This window comes from Octodon degus, unplaced genomic scaffold, assembly GCF_000260255.1.
Source record: "Octodon degus isolate 3935 unplaced genomic scaffold, OctDeg1.0 scaffold00007, whole genome shotgun sequence".
In the NCBI taxonomy this organism is placed as follows: domain Eukaryota; kingdom Metazoa; phylum Chordata; class Mammalia; order Rodentia; family Octodontidae; genus Octodon; species Octodon degus.
In genome coordinates this window covers 18,729,434-18,744,234 of record NW_004524583.1, presented here as the reverse complement: position 1 = coordinate 18,744,234, position 14,801 = coordinate 18,729,434, and the positions used below count along the sequence as shown (strand labels likewise).

The 14,801-nt window shown below is 46.4% G+C and overlaps 1 protein-coding gene and 1 pseudogene across 1 annotated transcript in view; one reads left to right on the top strand and one right to left on the bottom strand.

Annotated features, from left to right (window-relative positions):
* Window positions 1-14,801, top strand: part of LOC111812681 (nesprin-2-like) — a 51,110-nt gene that overhangs the window by 14,319 nt on the left and 21,990 nt on the right. The window contains exons 2-6 of the mRNA XM_023701523.1: window positions 9,618-9,679; window positions 10,771-10,866; window positions 10,965-11,042; window positions 11,131-11,223; window positions 12,863-13,044. Of these exons, the coding sequence (XP_023557291.1) occupies window positions 9,618-9,679; window positions 10,771-10,866; window positions 10,965-11,042; window positions 11,131-11,223; window positions 12,863-13,044 (511 nt within the window). The remainder of the gene's footprint in view (window positions 1-9,617; window positions 9,680-10,770; window positions 10,867-10,964; window positions 11,043-11,130; window positions 11,224-12,862; window positions 13,045-14,801) is intronic.
* Window positions 172-529, bottom strand: LOC101583308 (annotated as a pseudogene).

Below are 14,801 nucleotides of genomic sequence, written 5' to 3'. Positions count from 1 at the left end.
CTTGTGCCACTGAGCTATATCCCCAGCCCTACTTTGTTCTTTTTGTTTAGCTATGTTTTTCTCTTTTATGTTTATATATGTGGAAGACCTGTGAGCTCATTTCTCCTTTGAATTTTTTTTTTTTTTTAGGACATACTATTCCTTTATTTTTACACATTTGATAGAGGTTTTTCAGTAAATAATCACTGCAGTGGAAAAGAGAATGAAGATCATCCTGAGCTCCTCCTTGCCCGAGTGGTGAGGTGGAGGGGTGCACGTCCCTTCCTTTATTAGCTTACCTGCTGCTTCTTGATGGCATTCATGCATTTCATTGTTTTCTGCTGAAGAAAACCCTCTGCCAAATGATCATATTCTATCTTGCAGACCTTTTTATTCACCCAGGGAGCACCAATTCCATGTACACATTCTAGCCATTCTTTCTCAAAAGCATGGCGTCAAGAAGCAATTTTGTAGAGTTGTTCAGAACTTGGATTGTCATGTGATGATCTAAACCAAGGCCCAGTCTTTTCTGCATGTCAAAGAAAGGCATGCCGTCCTGCAGAAGTGCCCTTGTTTCCTTCTTGGGCCGCCACTTCAGAATGACTGAAAATTTCTTACACTGTAGCAGATGCCTTTCTTCTTCTGTGTACTGAATTTCTGCTCTTTGAATGACCAACTTAGAAATAAAGTCAATGTTGACCAGTGCTTTTGCCTGCAGGGTTCTATCTTGGGAGTGAGGCCCATGGCCAACAGAAACAAGCCCTTTACCAAAGCCCTTTAGAATTGATGTGCTTTCTGTGCTTAATCTGGAAGGTGCGGGCCGGTGAGATGGCTCAGTGGTCTAAAGCGCCTACTTAGAACAAGCTTGGCAAAGCATCAGGGACCGCAGTTCAATCCCCCAGCACCACATGCCAGCCAGCCGCGCCCCCTGGTGGGCTGAGCTGCCCCCCCCCCACATAAATAAATAAAGATTTACTATTTAAAAAAAATTTGGAAGGTGCCCAGGAACTGTTCTGGTATCACTGAGGAAAGTAGATGATTATTGAAAGGTTAGGATTAATTTAGACTTTGTATTTTTGAAATTTTAGAATATTTTCATACTTATAATTAGATATACTGGGGATGGCACCACAGGGTAAGCATGAAATTCATAATATTAAAAACTTTATAGGCCTGGGAAGGTAGCTCAGCAGCGCAAGCCTTTGCCTGGTAAGTGCAGGGTCCCAAGTTTGATCCCTGGTATCAAAAAACCAAAACAAACAAAAACAAAACAGCTTTCTGTATCGTAGTGTGATCAAAAATATGGTGAAGACCGCCGGCAAGTGCTAGCCAGCAGAAAGGCAAGGCTCTTTGACAAGCTATACCTCGAACCTTAGCAATAGTGGGTGACAAATTCCAACTTGCCTGGTGTGGTCAGTGAGCTGGGAGCCATGACCACAAGTTGGTGAGCTTCAGAGTGTGCCGTAATTCATGGACAACGAACAGCAGATTAATACGAGGTGTTGACAGTTTCATTGGAGTTTTGAGATCATGCTGCTTTGGAGTCCAGAGTTTTAGGCAGTGTCATCACGTGAGATATGGTGATGTTCTCCGATGGAAGTCAGAATTCTGCGTGGAAGTCACTCAGTGCACCTCATGGGAAGAAAGCGCATGAGTCAAGGCGGTACTGTGTTTTTGACCTTGATACAGTTGTGCAAGCTGAGTTTGTACCCGGGAACAGTCTGGTGAACTTGGACTTAACAGGCTTATTAGAGTGTTTGAAAAAAGACATGCATAGAAAATGCCTAAGAAACGCGGTTTCGGGCCGCGTCATGACAACACCCTGCATCGCGCATTACTTCTGGTACAGCATTTTCTGTCAATTAAAAAGACTGCCGTGTGTTCTCCGCCACCCTTTCACTCCATCTGGCGTGGTGGGACTTCCGGCTGCAAACCAAAATGACCCTGCAAGGTAAATGTTTCAAGTTGATTCAGGACACTGAGGCAGCCACAGCCACGCACCTCGGACGCTCATGAAGGGGGACTTCCAGAACTGTCCCGCGAGGTGACAGGAATGATGAGACCAGTGTTTGGAATGAGGGATGTTATTGGCAGTGACTCTTTCACGTTTTAAAAAATACATAAATGCCATAATTTTTATCCCATTATGTACATAGCCTGAAGATAATTTTATACAATATTCTTAACGTTCTCAGCGCTAGGGATTGCACTTATGCCTTTCACACGGAGCTACATCCTCAGCCCCTTTATTTCTTTTTATTTTGAGACAGGGTCTTGCTGTGTAGTTCAGGCTGGTCTTGGATTCACTGTGTAGCCCAGGCTGGCTTTGAACCTTTTCACCGCTTTCTACCTCAGCTTCCTGAGTGCTGGGATTACAGATGTGTGCCACCATGCCTTGCCTGACTTGTCTTGTTTTCACTTGTGCCCACTGGATGCCTACACACGCACGCACGCACGCACACACGCACGCACGCACGCACGCACACAGCGTTGTGCTGCTGGCTGTGGATGCGGAGGGAAGGTGGGCCGTTCCGGAGGGCACACAGCATGGCAGTGCACAAAGGAGGAGTGCAAGGGATTTGAATTTGGCTAGAGAACTGGATGTGAGTGAAGTTGCGGGAGGTCACGGGTCAGGGTAAAGTGAACTAGAGCCAGGTTACCAGCAGCCAAGAATACCAGGCTGAAAATGTATGATTTATTCAATAAGGAACTAAAAATCAAAGGAGTGAATCGGGGACCACGACCAGTAAACTTGTTATCAGTAACCTTGTAAGAGAGAAGAAAGGAATTTGTAGGTAGCGGGAGGTGAGGAGCTTGCTAGACCTCACGCCGCAGAGATCACCTTCGGAGATTCTGCCTTTCAGCCGGGCATTGCATGCGTTAAGAGAAAAAGTCAGCTGGTGATTCTTAGCCTTTTGGAACTGCTTTTGACCTTATGACCAGGCAGGAGCCCCGTAGTCTGCCATGTAGGTGAACTTAGGTGACACTGGACCTGCTGAGTCACAGCAGTTTTATAATGAGCTTTATAATAACTTTAGAGTCTATGCCCTCAAGTTTAATTCAGTTTGTTTTTGGCTTAGATCACTTCCACCAAGGGTGGCCGCTGTCAGCTCACAAAAGGCAGATTAATGAGATCAAACCCTGGGATTAAGTTCATTTCAGGGGTGATGACACCTAGAGACGGTCTTTGCCTAATCTCTCACTGGTCATATTTTCTACATTATATAAAATAGTAACATCTTAATAATGTCTCTTATATTTGCTGTATGCCTGTTTTATTTATATTTTTTATTTGCCTAAAAAAATCAGCATAGATTTTTCGTCCTCTATTTCTTAGCATGGTTATAAAATTTCATCATTGAAATAAATCATTCTATTCCTCTCTTTGCCTTTTCTTCTCTCCCTAACATCTGCTGACCAATTCAAAGGGCCTCTTCTCTCCGTGCCGGTCTAGGAAGTGTTTTACTAAGCTGCTCTAAACACACAGCTCTCAATTATGTTTTCTCCTATGCTTAGTCTTCTAAAGAACAAAAGGGGACTCTGCGGAAGGGTGACGCCTGCGCTGTGGCCCTTGACACAAATGCAGGCATGTTAGTTTTGCGATTCAGGGTGGAAATGGGGAAGTTCGGCGAGGGGTCCATGGCGCAGCACGTCCGAAGCCGTTTCATTGAGCACAAAGGTGTTTAACTGCATGGGAACAGCGTGGCCTGCCGCTAGGCAGAGGACACTTGGTACGTTTTCATGGGCTCTGCTTCCCAGGACAGTGTGGACGGGGAGGGGAAAGCCACGCAGACGCTGCCCCAAGCCCTTCTGAAGGTTTTGTCTGTGCCCTGTTCCCTGCTCACTGAGACAACCTGTGGGATTTGCTGAGTGCTCTTCTCTTTGCCTTCTCCCTGGTTGTAGCAGACTTTAATTAAACGAGGACAGGGATAACTTTGTGTTTCCTTTACAAAGCTTCTGGTTGTGTTGTGTTCAAGTTGATGCCCTGTTGGGATTGCTTCTCTGCGTGGCCTCAGATGAGACGAGGTGCCGCTGCTGCAGCCGTCCGGTTGGAGCCCGGACTGTGTTCTCGGCATAGGAAGCTTGTGGCACCTCGTTTGCTCAGTCCCTTTGTCTAGTGTCACATGGACACAAAGTGCTCCCTCATCTTATTGGGAAGTAATGCAACAAGACGGTGATTTCCAGATGGGACACACAGTGCCGAGTCCCTGCAGACAGCGGACGCACTTTCTGCATCAGGTTTTGTGCTGCATTTCACGTCCCCTGTGTTAATGCTTTGCTGGCTCTGTCTCCCCCAAGGTCCTGCAGACTCTTGTCTCTGGACCTGATAACATTCCTGCATAGTTGCTTTTTCATCTTTTTTTTTTTTTTTTTGAGACAGAGCTGGTCTTGAACTTCTGGTAATCCTCCAGCCTAAGCCTTCTGAGCACTGGGATTACAGGCACATGCCACCATGCTCGGCCTTTGTCTTGTCATTTTAATAGAAAAATCTTCCTGTTCTCTTAAGGATAAAGAGGAGAATCAACTTTAAAAGAAATAGTTTGTTTTAATTTTGGATTTCTGCTTTATTGTTAAGACTTGTGAAGAATAGACAGGTACCTCCTTGCTGGATTAAGTGTACTAGGCGCATGTAACTTGATCTTGGAATTGTAAAAAGTTGTCTAGTTTTGTTTTGTTTTTTTTTTTTCTGTTAAAAAATGAATTTAGCCTTCATTGCAGTTTTTAGTGTCAGTCCATGTTTAAAATTTATTGCTGCTGATGCTAGGAGTGGAGAATAATGAGAACATATCTCAAAGATTGCAGGAGATTAAGTCCCATTTTGAATTATCAGAAGAAATTGTAGTTCTTTGTAATTTTTTTCTGTTTTGTCTTTTTGCTTGTGGGATTAATATAAAATAGCAGTAGTGTGCCAGGGAGATAGCTCAGCAGCATAAGCACCAGCCTGGCAAGGTCCTGAGTTCAATCCCTGGTACCACACACACACACAAAATAAAATAGCAATAGTTCTTAAAGCCTAACTTTTCCACTTGGCTTGTTGGATCTCAGTGTAGTTTAGCTAACAGTTACTGAGAATCTGGTAAACTGCAAAGTCACTGGGGAATAAGTAACTTAGACTGGAAATGCATAGAACTAAAAAACATTTAAAGAGGAAAAAGTTACAGCATGGCTAGGCACATCCTTACTCACTCACAGTGATTGTTAGTACTCTATAGCTGTCTACCCTGCTAGCCTTTCTTGCTTTTCAAACAATATTTATTGAATTAAAAATTTTTAAACATTCTATTAATCAGTGAATTAGTTTGGTACAGGGTCTCGCTTTGCAGCTCAGACTTGCAGTGATCTTCCTGTCTCAGCCTCCCCAGTGCTGAGATCACAAACGTGTGCCACCATGCCTGGTTTTGGTGGCTGGCACAGTGCACCCAGGGTTCCAGGGCTGGCATGTCAGGTACCAGGTCCCAAACTTGGGTCCTTGCACTTGCCAGGCAAGCACTTAGACCGCTGAACTGCCTCTCCAGCCGCTGAATTAAAAAAATTTTAAAAATTTAAGTCAATTCTCATAGTTCCTTTTTTTCTTTCAGTACCAGGGATCGAACTCAGGACCTTACACTTGCCAGGAAAGCACTTATTCCACTGAGCTATCTCCCCGGCCCCAACTGTTATTTTCTTATTCATGTTGTAGGCCAAATGCTAGTGTGTCATTTCCATCCATTGTGACTGTTTAGTAGGAATTAATTAGTGCTATGTGAAGAGTGAAAGAAGGTAGAACAGGCAACTTTAACAGGAAAGAATGTAATCTTACAAAGGCAAATTTGATCATAGAGTATTGAGCAATATGACAGCAATGATGAGATCATTCATATTGTTCCAAGAGTTACTTCTCTGGGGTCCCCCTGGGCCAGGCTCCTGGGCAGTGGGAGACCTCACAGATGAGACTCCTTCGCCTGTGTGGGGCCCACATCTCTAGGAGGAGTGGGAAATGTTGAGCTATGAGCATCATACTCCATAAATAACTTTAGTGGACTGCAGAAAGAAACAGAGACGGGCAAGAGAGAGTAGAAGCTGGCGGGCTCTAGTCTGAAACAGCAGGGCTAGGGCAGGCCTTCTGGATGAGGTATCCTGGGAGCCCAAGATTAGCTAGAGATGCAGGTGGGATCCTGGTGGCCACCTGTAGTGGGGGTGCTCCCGGCAGCTGGTGCTTAGTGCGTCTGGGAAGATGGAGGAAACTGAGGCCAGGGCGTTGCAGAGGTAAGCGGATGGGAGAATATGAGGGCCCGGGTGGTGTTGGGCAGAGAAGTGTGGAGGAGCCTTGCAGGTTGGAGCAGGAGGCTTTTCCTGATCAGTGCTAACATCAGTGTCCTTGTTTCGGAGTAAGGCTGGAAGGAAGATCTATTTGGAATCGATTGTAGTAACCTGGTGGAAGTTGTGGTGACTGGGTCTGTGATGAGAGAGAGGTGGCCATATCCTGGGTATGTTTTGATGGAGGACCTAAGAATATATGTCAAGACATGGGCTGTGAGGTGAGGGAAAGGGAGAAGCCCCTGGTGACACAAGAGGAAAGCTGCAAGCTGAGCCCTGGAAGCAGGAGGAGAGAGAGTGATTTGCAGTCTTGGCTGCTGCTGTGACCTTGATGGACCCCGATGACCTTGATTCACGGTGGCCTGGAGAAGAACAGGGTAGCAACAAAGCATGAGGAGAGTCAGTTGATGTGGGGTCAGTCAACAGTGAACAAGGAAAGGCCTGGAGATGGTCAACCTGAATTCTTTTGGAAGAATTTTGCCACACTGGGGAGAAGAACACCTAAGCACTGGCTCATGAGAGCAACTGGGATCAGGAGAGGTTTTTTTTCTTTGCAGTACTAGGGATTGAACTCAGGACCTTGTGCTTGCCAGGCAAGCATTTATTCTACTGAGCTATCTCCCCAGCCCAAAAGGTTTATTTTTTTTTCTGTATTTATTTATTGAGTTTTGATGCTGAGGATTAATCAAGCCTGGGGCCTCATGCGTGCCAGGTAAGTGCTATATCATTGAGCTAAATCTCCTGTCCTGGTTTTGTTTTGGGATGGGAAAATTGACAGCCTTGGATCTGTCCTGATGGGAACAGTCCAAAAAGGGAAGACAGAGGAAGGATCAGAATGTCCTTGAGTAGATGCAGAGATTGAATCTAGTGCACCTGTGGCGGGACTGGCTGTAGGTCAGGGCTAGAGTATACGTGCCAGTGGTGGCAAGCCTGTGGCACGTGTACTACAGGGGACCTTTTGTATCATCGAGAGCTCTGAAAGGCCACCATCACTGGTCTGTGCTATTGGGTTGGAGACACAGCACCTTGGTGAGTTGTTGGTGATGGGCAGGTCAAGGGAAGGTATCTTGGGAACAAAGTCTCAGCTTACTGTAGCGATGGGAGAAGAAGTGTTGCGTGAAGAAGAAGGAGAAGTGAACTTGCCATCTGGGGATGGGAGAGTGTGTGATATTGTGACTCCTGGTGGCACAGAGGGGGCCTGGGGGTCACATGAGACAGGCCATACCCTGGGGCTTCTGTAGCCTCCTTAGCATGCCCGGCATGCCAAGCAAATACAGCAAGGTAGATACAGCCCAGGCCAGTGCGGGTACTACAGTAACTGATCATGGAATCTAAAGCAGATAGGGATGAAGGGAAGGATGTTGTTACAGTCGAGGGAAACAGTGTAGTACAAGACACAGAATTTATTGGATTACTTTATAGTAGTCATTCACACAGTCAGGTACAAAGGAGTGCAGGAGATCTGTCCACACACTGAAGACCCAAAGGATCCAGCTGGAGGCCGGGATCCCATGGCAGTATCCTGCATGAGTCCAGCCGAAGGCCTAGAGCCCACGACGGTGTCTCATGCAAGTCATGAGTAGGATAAAGGACCTGTGTCAGCCGGTTGAGGAACTTACATTAGAGCCAGGAAGCGATACTCAAGGACTAGAGCTCTCCCGAAAGCTCCATAACAATGGAGCCATCCTCCACAACAATGAGATCCTGAGCTGCTCTGGCAAGGAGAACAGCTGAGTTCATGTCCAGAAAGCCAGCATGACGAGCTCCTCCAAGAGAACCAGCAGTTCTCCCTTCTTCCTTTCCAGTCCTGCCTCTTGTGCTGCAGGCAACAACCCTCAGGAGGGCCCTCCATGCCCAGCACTACGCCGACTCAGTTCAGCCATGTGCTCCAAGTTGACCACAGTTGTTAGTCCACCAGCGGTGGCAGACTGGCTGACTCTGGCTTAGCATTGGCTGTGGACTCAAAGGAGTGTTGGGGTTGGGGCGCTGCATGGCATGAGTTGATCGATGGAGATGTTTACAGAGGGACATGTCAAGTTGTGATTATTAGTAATGAAAAGCTCTGTGTGTGTCTGTGGGAGTTGGTGAGGGTGAGGACAGGAACTCAGGAAGAGAGAGGCCGGGAAGTTGGAACATTGATTGGTATTGGCCCCCAGATCCTTAAGCGTTGGACAGGAGCTGGATGTGAGAGTGAGGCCGGAAGAGAAATGAGAGATGGCAGAAGGAGGACAGGTCTGTGATGGTGAGGGTGGTTTGAGGGCTTGAAATGCAAATTCCAGGAACAGCGTGGTGAGAGAGAAGAAGGTGGCAGCAAGGTGTGGAGGGTCTGGGGGACAGGGCTGTGGGCGGCATAAGGCGCTGTAGAGGACAGCGCGGCCAGCCAGATCTGTGGGGCACTGTGAGGAGCTGGGGTCCCAGACAGGGTGCTGGGCCTGAAGGGCATGGTCAGTGGCCCACACCAGTGTTGTCATCCAAGGAAGGCCTTTGGGAGTGCAAGAGAGGAGAGAATGTGGGGACTGCAGCCCTCGGGGGGGGGGGGCTGCAATGTGTGTGTGTGGGTTGCACATCACACTTACCCTGTGTGTCTGCGTGTGCGACTGACATCGGTGGGGCTAAAGAGCAGCACAGCGGAAACGTGGTGAACTCGCAGCCCATGGTGGAGGTGAGGCCGTGGTCTTGGGCACGGGGAGAAGCAGGTGTCCCGTGCCTGGTTCCTGCCGAGTTCATAGAGTGCCTCACACACTGCCCAGTGCCAGCCCTTGAGCAGCCTCTTCTCGGGACAGTCTCTGCTTACCTCCCTCGTATGATCTGAAGATGCCATTCACAGTCACACGGCAGCCAGACACACACACTTGAACCCAGGTCTCTAGCTAACTGCAGCTGTCTCTCAGTTTGTTCCGTGGCAGTGTGTTTTGTATAATAAAAGGGAAGGCCAAGCTGCAGGGTCTCAGTGAGCCTTGCGACATTTTGAGATGCCTTGGGGTTATAGTCTTTGTTAAGTGGCTTGGCCCGGACTGCAGGTTTTTTTGGGTTAGGGGCTGTTCTCCCTTGGGCTCTTCTCGTACTGTCAAGGCCTTGTGGGGACCTAATCCCCTTGTTAGTGAAATGTGTTAAAAACTGTTGTCTCTCATCAGCTAATTTGCGGCTTTAGAAAAAGACACCTTCTAGCCTCACATTATTTCTGGCACACTGTTTAGGCAAACATCTGGACTTCAGTCTGAGACCTAGAAACTATTAAGTTTGTGCTACATACCTGGGGTGACAGACTTTGGAAGTTGTGATATGATTGAAAGGTTTTTCATGTTCATCTGCTGTTTTTGTTTTTTTTTTCCCTTTGGTAGCTGAACAGGAAGACACTCAGAAGAAAACCTTCACATGCTGGATAAATTCACAGTTGGCAAAGGTGAGGAGAAAAGAGTGAAAGAAGTTGCTAGGAAGGTGTTTGCTGTTGTCCCTATGTCCTGGGCTTGGGCTCTGAGCAAGCCACTGTGAAGCAGAGCTGGTGGCCTGCAGGAGGCCCAGGACAGCTTTTCTAAGAGCGTGCCAAAAGCCACTTTGATCTTTGTGTGTCTGTTTTTCTTTCCCAACACACAGAAAGGGTACTGTGTGTATGTAAAGGTATGGAACAGCAGAGTAAAACTATTTAAAGCCCAAGAATCTTTCATCAAATGACGTAATAACTGATGGGTGTGTAATGATGGTTAATGTTGAACACTATGCCAAACTCTGCGTCTGATGACGCTGAGCAATTCAGAGATTATGAAGCGTGTCTGTGTCTACAACATCCGAGTGGGGCAGGAGGCATTATGCCTGCCAAAAAGCCAGGGAGAAAAGCGTGGAGAAGTGGTGTGACTTGCCTGTGGGCACACTGTGTGTAAGTGGTAGCACTGGGATGCAGACCCCGTGGTGGGGACCAGCAGCTTTGATGGTCCCCACTGTGCCTTTCTGGCTGTGATCACCCTAGTGCGGGGTGACTGTCTTCCTGTGGACGGCTCCCATTGCTCACCTCTGCCCCATGCATGAGTTTCTATGCAAATGCACAGCAGGTTACTCCAGATATGCAGGCTGCTCTCCAGGTGGTCACTGTTGGGTAGTTCTGGAAGTCTCTAATGTCTTCACAGAGCAAGGCTTTAGGCTTTCGGTGAAAGCTCCACGCGGTGCCTTGTGTTTCTGGGAACTTCCCATGCGAGTCACTAAACTCACTACTGTTCTTCCGATGATATGATATAGAACTTTGTGTGCTCTCTAGCATTCTATTAATTAAAGAAATGCACTGCTGAATCTTAGGTTGTTAAAAAAAACACCATGTAGGAGCCAGGGAGATGGCTCAGTGGAATAAGCGCTTCCCTGGCAAGCACAAGGGCCTGAGTTCAATCTCAGGTTCCGTCAAAAAAACACCACCAACAACAAAAAACACTGTGTATACTTAATAGATTCTTAAAGGTACTGTGTTTTGGGGCCCAACAGTGATTATTTTTCTTGTGATTCTTGCAGCACACCCCTCCCTCCGTCATATCAGACTTATTCACAGACATTAAAAAGGGCCACGTCCTTCTAGACCTGTTAGAGGTACTCTCAGGACAGCAGTTGGTAAGATTTGAAAATGGCACCAAGCAGCTTTCTGTTGATTTTTAAAAGAAAAAAATTCTTTCATATTTATGAGTAATATATTTGCTTGAATTTCATAGCCTCGAGATAAAGGATCTAATACATTCCAATGTAGAATCAATATAGAACATGCCCTGACATTCCTAAAAAATCAGTCGGTGAGTATAAATTTTACCCACAGTTTGGTAAGGATGATTAATGTTATGGAATGCTTTGTCTTTTTGACCTGCATCTCTTCATTTCCAGATCAAGCTAATAAATATTCATGTTGCTGATATTGTAGAAGGAAACCCATCCATCATTCTTGGCCTCATCTGGACCATCATACTGCACTTTCATGTAAGTCATCTGATGATACAAAAATTACTTTTGAGCTAAGGATATAGCTCAGCGGCATAAGCGCCTACCTGGCAAGTGCAGGGTCCTGAGTTCGATCCCCACTACCACAAAAAAAAGAAAAAGAAAATGACTTCTGTTTCAGTTCACACAGAATGAAATAAGTGGAGTACAAAAAGTGTGACTTGAAGCTAGATTCATTCATTAGCGTCTGCCATAAATGAAAGCACTCATTAATAAAAGAACACTTGACTAGGTAGAAAATCTACAGCAGGCCTTGCGCCATTTTTCTTGTTTTTCAGTTAGAAATTGAATGCCAAATTATCACTATGCCCTGAAGTATTCCTGTCAGGATCAGTCTGGACAGCCCTGGCCTGGAATGTTTGCTTTGTAATTTTGTTTGCTGTGGGAAAGGAAAAGAAGGAAGCCCCTGCGGTCAGAGCGTGAGCCCTAACCCTCTAAGCTTTGGAACATCCCCCTGCCGTGTAGGCTCGTCCACTTGAGCTCTCAGCGACCCTCCCGCATCTAGTCTTCTCTCAGGGCTGACTCATAGACTCATTTCATCCCAGAGAGATTTCTGAGCTCTTAGCACGTTGTCCGTACTGTGCTAGGGCCCGGGAGATTCAGTGATGGTGTGGCCCTGGCTTTGTGAAGTTGGGGCTGATGAGCATTAGCTTTCAGGCCTGGGATTCTGATTTAGGGCAGATTTTTCTATACCCCCCTGAAAAACAGCATTGTCTGTATATCCATTAATTACTTTTAAAATAACTTTAAAAATTATGTGGGGAAACAAATGCTTATTTTAGGAAAACTAGAATACAGCATACCTAATTTATAAAAAAATTTAAAACATAAAAATCTCAACCTGGGAGATAGCTCAGTAGAATAAGCCCCAAGGTTCTTGAGTTCAATCCCTGGTATCTCTCTCTTTCTCTCTCTCATACACACATACACACACACACCCAAAAACTCCCAAACATATAAATCTTGATTACGTATTATTTTTATATGCAAGCTTTTATAGTTATAATACCCTAATATGCATGAGGATAATGAAACTAAATTTTACTTTCAAAATATGACCTAATTTGTATATCTACAAGCAAGACAGAAACGTGCAGTTTCTTATACTCTGACCGTCGCTGGATATATAGAAAAAGCTGTGTCTTTGTAGTATGCAGTTAGACTTCTTGAATTACTTACAGGATTGTTTTTGATGCACTGGGTGACAGTTTGATTTTCTTTCTTGGGGTGTGGCTCTCGATGTGTTTACTACTTTGTTCCTGCATATACCTTTGTTCTTAATAATTTGCAGGCAGCAACGCATTTCTGTTGATGCCCTCAGCACAGCTGAGGGGTTTGGTTGGGTTCACTTGGCAGGTGCGGGGCTCCAGGGCAGTGCTGTCGAAGGACCTGTGGACCAGCACACCTGGGATGCCATCTCCGGGGGAGATGAGGGATGGCCCAGAACAAGGGGAAGCCGCAGGAAGCTGGATGACCGACACTGGTGTTCACAGATTGGCCCAAAGCTCGTTTCCACAGAAATAAGCCTCCTTGTTACAGGATCTTTTTAGGTCTTATTTGGCTGCAGATTCTGGATCAGTAACATCCTTCTCTGTGTGTTGACGATCACACCCTCTAGATCGAGGAGCTCACCCAGGCGCTTTCTTGCACTTCCAATCAACCTTCTGTGGATGATGTGTGCGTGGCGGATTCGTCTCCTGCCTCAGGGCCACCAGCGAAGAAATGTTCCACAGCCCAAGCGCGGTGGCAGCTGTCTGCAAAGAAAGCCCTTCTCGTGTGGGCTCAGGAGCGCTGTGCCATGTAAGTAGCTGCTCCAACCGGAAGGGGCACGCAGGACGGCTGTGCCCACTGCTCACCAGCTTCCAGGCCGGCCAGCGTGGCACCACCAGAACTCCTCCTCAGGAGATAATCTCACGGGCTCCCTTCATTTCCCACTGCGTCTTCCAAACATGGTGTCCTTGAGCGCAGTCATACCAGAAGGTGATGTTTCTGGGTAAATGTCCCCTGTTACTGTGGAGAAGGAACAGGATACTTGAATACCCTTTCCTTCAGGATAACTCTCCTGTGCCTCGGGATAGATTCAGATGTCGAACCTTCCCACATTCTGACGTCTTTAAAAGTCAAGAAGACTGTGTCTTAATTGACTGCGTATGCCCAGGACCTAGCATAGTGGAAGTTCATGACAAGCGATCCTCAGCTGTGTGTTGAGTGAGCAACTGTGTGCTAATTCACAAATGAGAAAGAAACAAATTCATGAGGTTATTTCTTGGTGCTGTCTATAGTTATGTTAGAGAACATGGTCTTCATTACTTAATTCAGTGAAGAAACAAAGAGACCAGGGAGGTTGTATTTTGAAAAAGTAAGGTCAACTGGGAGAGATTTATGTTTATTTATCTTTTGTTTAGAGACAGGGTCTCACTATGCAGTCCAGGCTGGCCTTGAACTCATGGCAGTCCTCCTGCCTCAGCCTCCTGAGTGCTGGCATTATAGTTGTGTGGCACCACACCTCGCGTTGTATTTATTTGTTTTGTCTATTTGAAACAGGGTCTTGCTATGCAGTTCAGCCTGGCCTTGAGCTCACTTTGTAGCCCAGACTGGTCTTGTACTTGCAGTGATCCTCCTGACCTTATTTAATTTTTTAAACAAAGGAAATGTGTTCTGCTCTTGAGATACATTTTCTGTTTTCAGCAATGGCTGGGATGGAGATTAGGAAGAATAAGGGGTTAAGATGCAGGACCACTCCTTTTGGAAGAGCTATAAGGTGTGTGAGGTATCCTTACCTTATCATGGTGCTTCTGGGTAAACAGAGTCATATGTACGCTGCTGGGGTCTTGCAAGGGAGTACATCTTAGTAAGTCCTTCCTAGTGCGAGGCTGGGGGTGGAGCTTAATTCTGCCGACAGCCTCATCTTTTTTTGTAGTCTCCCACCATATTTTACTCTATGAGGTACGCAAACATGCATATCTGATGTTTTAATTATGTTAAGTCAACTCTTTCTTGAATATACTAGAGAAAATTTTACTTTTGAAATCCAAAATTACATTGTGAAAATCATTGTTTTACTATATTGCGGTTTATTTCAGTATGTACAAATAGCCTTCAAACACTCTCAAGGTCTGATGTATTTTACCACCGCGTATCTTTCCTCCATGTGCACCTGCAGAGCAGATGCTAAACTTGTGCAGCGCCTCTGAAGCAGTGCCTCCCAAGTCCATCCTAGTTTTGGCCGCCGTCAGTACTGTATTAAGTAGTTGAATTTCAGTGCATCGTGACTCTTTGGGACTCAGATGTAAGACAGTGCTCAAATGTGCTGTATTTTCTTGTTCGTGAAGCAGTTCAATTCGTTCACATCCCTCCCTTCCAAGGGGGCCTGCCTCCTGCCTCTTGTTCTGGAGCCTGATCTTGCCCTGAGAGCCACCAGCCATGCTGTGTTTGTGGGGCCAGCTCCAGCTTCTAGCGCAGAAGGGCCCTGGGGCCTGGCGCTCTGCTGGGCGCAGCAGCTGCCGGTCAGGGCCGTGCTGGGCCTGGCTCTGCACCAGCCGGAGCCCCGGGCCTTA